The sequence below is a fragment of the Coenobita brevimanus genome, chromosome 110 (genome assembly GCF_032717465.1).
Source record: "Coenobita brevimanus isolate Jiangsu-jjx chromosome 110, ASM3271746v2, whole genome shotgun sequence".
Classification (NCBI taxonomy): Eukaryota; Metazoa; Arthropoda; class Malacostraca; order Decapoda; family Coenobitidae; genus Coenobita; species Coenobita brevimanus.
In genome coordinates, this window is record NC_137063.1 from 2,243,313 (window position 1) to 2,250,812 (window position 7,500).

Genomic DNA, 7,500 nt, shown 5'->3' on the forward strand with positions numbered 1-7,500 from the left:
CCCAGCAGGAGTCGTCGGTCCTCACGTATCCTGGACGCCATCACCTCGCCGCCACGCACCGCACCTGGCCCGCGCCGCTCCCTGCCGCCGCGGATGTCGTCGCTGGAGGAACGACCGCAGGTGAGATGGGTCGTTGCTGTACTTCACCTGACTGTACTTCACCTGACTGTACTTCACCTGACTGTACTTCACCTCACAGTACTTCACCTCACAGTACTTCACCTCACTGTACTTCACCTCACAGTACTTCACCTCACTGTACTTCACCTCACAGTACTTCACCTCACAGTACTTCACCTCACAGTACTTCACCTCACTGTACTTCACCTCACTGTACTTCACCTCACTGTACTTCACCTTATTGTGCTTCACCTCACTGTACTTCACCTCACTGTACTTCACCTCACTGTACTTCACCTCACTGTACTTCACCTCACTGTACTTCACCTTACTGTACTTCACCTCACTGTACTTCACCTCACTGTACTTCACCTCACTGTACTTCACCTCACTGTACTTCACCGTGTACTTCATCTCACTGTACTTCACCGTGTACTTCATCTCACTGTACTTCACCTCACTGTACTTCACCTTACTGTACTTCACCTTACTGTACTTCACCTTACTGTACTTCACCTCACTGTACTTCACCTTACTGTACTTCACCTTACTGTACTTCACCTCACTGTACTTCACCTTACTGTACTTCACCTTACTGTACAGTACTTCACCTTACTGTACTTCACCTCACTGTACTTCACCTCACCGTACTTCACCTCACTTCAATACGATGGTGCACTACTATGTTAGTCAGGTCACTATCGGCCGATTTTATTCAAGAAAAAACCGGTAACAGTGAAGCTACATGTCGACGAGCCACACACACACACACACACACACACACACACACACACACACACACACAAATAATCAGTGACTGTTTTTTTTTTCCATGTCTCAGGATATTAACAGACACAGTGACTAACTCTCCATTTTTAAAACTGACATCTTTGCGTATTTTCATTTTATTTATTTATTTATTATTATTAGTATTATTATTAGTATTAGTATTATTATTGCTTTCTGGATTCTTCTTCATCTCATTTGTATGTAGGAGAAATAATTTGAAGGAGGAGGAGGAGGAGGAGAAAAAGATGATGATGATGATGAAGAAGAGGAAGAAGAAGAAGAAGAAGATGACAAAGAAGGCAAAGGAGAAGAAGAGGAAGACGAAGAGGAAGAAGATGAATGAGAAGAGGAAGAGGAAGTGGAAGAAGAAGAGGAAGAAGAAGAAGAAGAAGAAGAACATGAAGAAGATGAAGAGGAATATGAAGATGAAGAAGATGATGATGATGATGATAATGATGATGATGAAGACGAAGAAGGAGAAATAAAATGATGGTGATGATGATGATGGCGATGATGATGGTGCTGGCTGTGGTGGTGGTGGGGATTCATTTAGTTATGTATTTATTTATTTATTCATATTTTACAGTTTTGTACAGTGGCTTTAAGTTCGAGGGATGGTTGGGATTTGTTGCTCACCTAATGTAACTCAGGGACGGGGGTGGCTGGTCATTCCCGCCTTGTACCTGGTAGTTCCTGTGCTTCTTCTCATACTTGGAGCCTTGTATCTGGCAGTTCCTATATTTCTCCTCATACTTGGAACCTTGTATCTGGTAGTTCCTGTACTTCTCCTCATACTTGGAGCCTTGTATCTGGCAGTTCCTGTATTTCTCCTCATACTTGGAGCCTTGTGCATCGTTCCTGTACTTCTCCTCATACTTCCTGCCAGGCGTGGAACAAACTCGAAGCCCTCACCTCCGGGTCTGAGGCGGAGGATGAGGTGGACCCCGTGGGCATGGGAGCCAGGCGCCGCCAGTCCAGTCGCTCCCATAGCACCGTCTCCTCCAACCTCCTGCTGGTGGGCGGGAGGGCGAAGGGCGGCAAGAGGCACAGCTGCGAGAGTGACGCGGGCATCACGTCCCTCGCTGCCCTCGCCTCACCTCGCTCCAGTGTCCATACCGCCACCCCACGATCGTCATTCCAGGTGTGTATGGTGCTGCACTATACTGCACTACATTACACTACTACACTATATTACACTGACTCACCATACTCCTCACTATACTACGCTGACTCACCATACCCCTCATTATACTACACTGACTCACTATACGCCTTACCATACTACACTGACTCACTATACCCCTCACTATACTACACTGACTCACAATACCCCTCACCATATCCCTCACTATACTACACTGACTCACAATACCCCTCACCATATCCCTCACTATACTACACTGACCCACAATACCCCTCACCATATCCCTCACTATACTACACTGACTGACCATATCCCTCACCATACCCGTCACTACACTACACTGACTCACAATACCCCTCACCATATCCCTCACTATACTACACTGACTCACTATACTACACTGACTCACAATACCCCTCACCATATCCCTCACTATACTACACTGACTCACAATACCCCTCACCATATCCCTCACTATACTACACTGACTCACCATATCCCTCACCATACCCGTCACTACACTACACTGACTCACAATACCCATCACCATACCCCTCACTGTACAACACTGACTCACTATACCCGTCACCATACCCCTCATTATACAACTCTGACTCACCATACCCCTCATTATGCTACACTGACTCACCACACCCCTCACTATACTACACTGACTCACCATATCCCTCACTATACTACACTGACTCACCATATCCCTCACTATACTACACTGACTCACCATATCCCTCACTATACTACACTGACTCACCATATCCCTCACTATACATCTACACAGGTATATCAGTGCCACCACGTGAAGGCGTCCCTCTCTCAAATTCTATATCACCTGTCTTGTTAGTGTACTGATAAAACACCTGACCTTATTTATGACCTTTGACCTCACGACGTACCTGTGTGACCTCCCCAGGTGCCTGACTCTCCCTCTCACTCCGTGCCTCGTGTGGGCGTCGTCATCACCTCCTCAAGACAGTCGCAGCGCAGGTAAAGTCGCTCATAAGAATTTGCTTGATCTTTCACGTCCACCTTTCTTGGCCACAGCATCTCACCTTTTTGTTCACTGGGGTTCACCTGTTTGTTCATTGTACCTTACCTGTTTGTTCATTGTACCTTACCTGTTTGTTCATTGTACCTTACCTGTTTGTTCATTGTAGACTTTGAACGTAAGAGTGACTCGCTTTTGGTTGTTCATCCATTTCCGTGTTTTTCTGTTTTATTTTTTTTTATCTACCCAACCTCAGCTTTGTGATGATGATGATGATGATGATGATGATTAAGATGATGATGATAATGATTAAGACGAACATGACGATGCTGGTGGTGGTGCCGATGATAATGATGGTGATGATTATGAGGACCATGATGATGCTGATGGTGGCGATGATGATGATAGTTGTCTGCATTTTTATCCCTGCTGATTCGTGACCCCCCTTCAGGAGCAGCAGCGCCTCAGCAGCAGCAGCCTTCGCAGTGGCCACGGCAGGCTCAAGTAACCCCCGTGACCTGCCCAAGACGCCTCCCCTGGGCCGCTTCCCTGGGGCGGGGGGCGAAGGGCGTCGGTCTTCCTTCAGGGAGAGGCCACGCCAGGAGTCCATCATATCTACTGCAGCGACCATGAGAGTCCTTAACGTCCTCAGGCACTGGGTATCCAAGCACTCGCAGGTAGGACACACACACACACACACACACACACACACACACACACACACACACACACACACACACGTCTCAAAAAAACACATAGATAAGGTTGAAAAAGTACAAAGGGCCGCCACAAGATGGGTACCAAGCTTAAGGGATCTAAGCTACAAAGAAAGACTAAAAAAAAACTGAATCTACCAACACTACAGGAAAGCAGGAAAAGAGGAGACATGATTATGCTATATAAATGCATCTCAGGAAATGAGAAAATAGACATAAATGAGTATATAACCTATGGGGAAGCATCAGCAAAAGGACACCGCAAAAAACTACATAAAAAGAGAGGTGATAAAGACGTAAGGAAATTCAGTTACCCAAATAGGACAATTGATCAGTAGAATGCACTGCCGAATGAAATAGTGTGTGCCAAATCAATTCATAAATTTAAGATGTATGATAAAAGTGATTTAATACACGAGACAGTACGAGCTTGACTCATTCCTGTTAAGATACAATTAGGTAAGAACAATTAGGTAAGAACACACACACACACACACACACACACACACACACACACACACACACACACACACACACACACACACACACACACACACACACACACAGAATCGCTACCAATACGAACAGCAAGCGTCCACATGTAATCTGACCACGAAATGTAAACAACCAATCCAGGACTGCTTCCCGCCCTCTCTCCCTTTCCTTTTCTCACCTCCCTCTCCCTACAGGATTTCGATACGGACCAGCGGCTTCGAAATCTGACCATAGAGTTCCTTGATGACCTGGTTTGCTGCCCGACACTACTTCCCGCGGAACACAAGGCCGCATCACAACTCCTCCGCCTCCTCACCAAAGAAGAGCCGCCCAATGCCCAGATGGAGCTTTCGACCCTCCTCGCCCCACCCACTGTAAGAGAGCGAGAGAGAGAGAGAGAGAGAGAGAGAGAGAGAGAGAGAGAGAGAGAGTGTGTGTGTGTGTGTGTGTGTGTGTGTGTGTGTGTGTGTGTGTGTTTGCGTATGGTCTTTCATTCAATTACTTCCCGTTGCAGTTCCCTTTCTTAGTCTTTACCCTCTTAACTCTCCTCTTTCCTGTTTATCTCTCTTCTTATCAATCTCAATATCCTGTGTGTGTGTGTGTGTGTGTGTGTGTGTGTGTGTGTGTGTGTGTGTTTTGTCTCATCACTGTTTTCTTCCTGTACACTGTTTATCCTCCCAATACCACTTCCTCTTCCTGGTTCTGTCTTTACTACTTGCCTTCTCATCACTACCTCGTACTGCCTATTCTCTCCTTTTTTCCCCTCTCATCATTTCTTTTATTATTTCACCTCTTACACACACACACACACACACACACACACACACACACACACACACACACACACACACACACACACACACACACACACACAAATCGTCCCTCCTATATTCAGAAAGGGGGAGGGAAAATTTCTGTGACATTGACAAGGGTGAGGGATATAATATGTTTGTTGTTGAGTAAAAAAGTGTGTTTGTTTGAGAAAAAACGTATGTTTGTTTGGGTAAGTTTGTGTGTTTTGGGGGGTAAATATGTGTGTTTGTCCATCCGACCCTTTAAGTAGATGTGTGAGTTTGTTGGTGTGTAGATTTGTGTGTTGGTGAGTAGATATGTGTTTGTTTGGGTAATTCTGTGTTCGTTCGCCAGACCCCAAGCAAGGAGAGCATCGAGACCTTATCTGCCCTGGAGGTGGCTGAGCAGATGACCTACATTGACCACCAGATCTTCGTCAACATCAGGAGCGAGTAAGCAAAGCCCTAACACCTTCCTTCCCGCGATTTATTCCATTCCTGCTGCTTCGAGACGATTGTGTTTCGGATCAGGAGAGGCTTCGGGTCCCCCTTTACTCTTAAATCCTTTTCCTAATCGACTTAAATTCACTTAGGGGCCTCAAGAATGAACATATTTTTTCCATAGAGTCATTTGTTTATATAATGTTCTTTGGGTATGTTATTTAGTGATTTATTTTGCCACAGTGAGTATACTTGCTTATATGCCATTTTCTAGATATACTTCTTGCCACACAGGGAATTCTTGAAGACGGCTTGGATGAAACCAGACAAGCAGCAGAGGGCCCCCTACATCCTCCTCATCACACGCCGCTTCAACGAGGTGTGTGTGTGTGTGTGTGTGTGTGTGTGTGTGTGTGTAAAAGTTGGAAGAATGTCACGTTGTATTAGGCCACGCTCGGGGTATTGTGTGTGTGTGTGTGTGTGTGTGTGTGTGTGTGTGTGTGTGTGTGTGTAAAAGTTGGAAGAATGTCACGTTGTATTAGGCCACGCTCGGGGTATTGTGTGTGTGTGTGTGTGTGTGTGTGTGTGTGTGTGTGTGTGTGTGTGTGTGTGTGTGTGTAAAAGAAGACTGTCACCAACCTAGAAAGTAAAAGTCCAGTTTGCTAGCTTAAGCAGTTTCTGAGGCAGCGTTCCAGAATCCGTTTTTTACATAGTGAATAATATCCGGTAATTCGGCTGATGAACTGCCATCAAATTAGGCCAGAAGAAGTCGTTAACTGGGCGATTGACCTGACAAAGTTTGAAGGCTCTAGATATAATAATAATAATAATAATAATAATAATAATGTGCATCCCTCCACAGATGTCGCGTCTGGTTGCGTCTGAGGTGATTCGTGGCGGGAACATGCAGACGCGGATAGCCATAATCGAGAAGTGGGTGGCCGTGGCTGACATTTGCCGCTGCCTGCATAACTTCAACGGCGTCCTGCAGGTGAGTACACATGCTTTTTACACACGCGCTTGCGATAGAGAGGGATATTGTTTGATCCGTCAAAAGAATACAGTGAACTTTTCAAATAGCGCACTAACCAGCCAGCCTAACGTAATCGTGACAAGAGCCCTGTGTAGCGGCGATTTTGAGCTTTTGTCTAACATCGGCTGTATCACTCCAAGTCATTTTGTCACGCGCTTGAGTGAACGTGTGTTTAGTGCACTTAGTGATTTGTTGCAAGTCGAACAATGAAGGACCTTAAAGAACAACGTGTTTTCGTGACATTCTATTTCAGATTGGGAAAACCTTGTACAGACACTTTTCAGATGTCGCAACAGGCTTATGGGGAGGATTGTTTGAGCGGTACGACATGTCACGGATGGTTCCAGCGGTTCAAATTGGAAAGCACATCCGCCGAAGACGATACCAAATCTGGACGGCCTTCCACGTTAAGAGGCGACGATCACGTTGAGAAACTGCGTACTGTGATCCGTGAAATTTATCGCCTGACGGTCTGTGAAGTCCTGTGAAAATAAATAAATAAATAAATACATAAAGATGCATCGTGTTGCCGCGAAATTTGTGCCGCCTCTGCTGACAGATGAGCAAAAAGAGAACCGTGTCACAGTCAGTCAGGAGCTGTTTGATTGTTCGAATGTTGATGAAGACTTCTGAAAAATGTCGTAGCAGGTGATGAGAAGTGGGTGTACGGCTACGATGTCGAAATAAAAAGGCGGTGGGCTGGAATATCATCACTGCCACCCAAAAAAGCACGTCTGGGTCGCTCAAATGTAAAGGTGAAGTTGATCGTCTTTTTTTTTTTTTTTTTAATGGAAGGGCGTCGTTCATCATGATTTTGTTCCACGTGGTCAGACAGTCAATAGTTTCACTTGGACGTCTTGAAGCGTTTGAGGGAGGGCAGTGTGAAGGAAGAGGCCTGAGGTGTGGACAAGCCTAACCTGGATGCTACACCGTGGCAATGCACCTGCTCAGGCATCATTCATTATCCG

At 45.7% G+C, this 7,500-nt stretch overlaps 1 protein-coding gene across 1 annotated transcript in view; it reads left to right on the forward strand.

Moving 5' to 3' along the window:
* LOC145417440 (ras-specific guanine nucleotide-releasing factor 2-like) overlaps positions 1-7,500 on the forward strand; it is an 89,237-nt gene that overhangs the window by 77,630 nt on the left and 4,107 nt on the right. Inside the window, exons 19-26 of the mRNA XM_080286126.1 lie at positions 1-120; positions 1,796-2,050; positions 2,982-3,055; positions 3,508-3,733; positions 4,462-4,641; positions 5,414-5,511; positions 5,794-5,878; positions 6,362-6,490. The exon at positions 1-120 is cut by the window's left edge and continues 119 nt beyond it. Of these exons, the coding sequence (XP_080142252.1) occupies positions 1-120; positions 1,796-2,050; positions 2,982-3,055; positions 3,508-3,733; positions 4,462-4,641; positions 5,414-5,511; positions 5,794-5,878; positions 6,362-6,490 (1,167 nt within the window). The remainder of the gene's footprint in view (positions 121-1,795; positions 2,051-2,981; positions 3,056-3,507; positions 3,734-4,461; positions 4,642-5,413; positions 5,512-5,793; positions 5,879-6,361; positions 6,491-7,500) is intronic.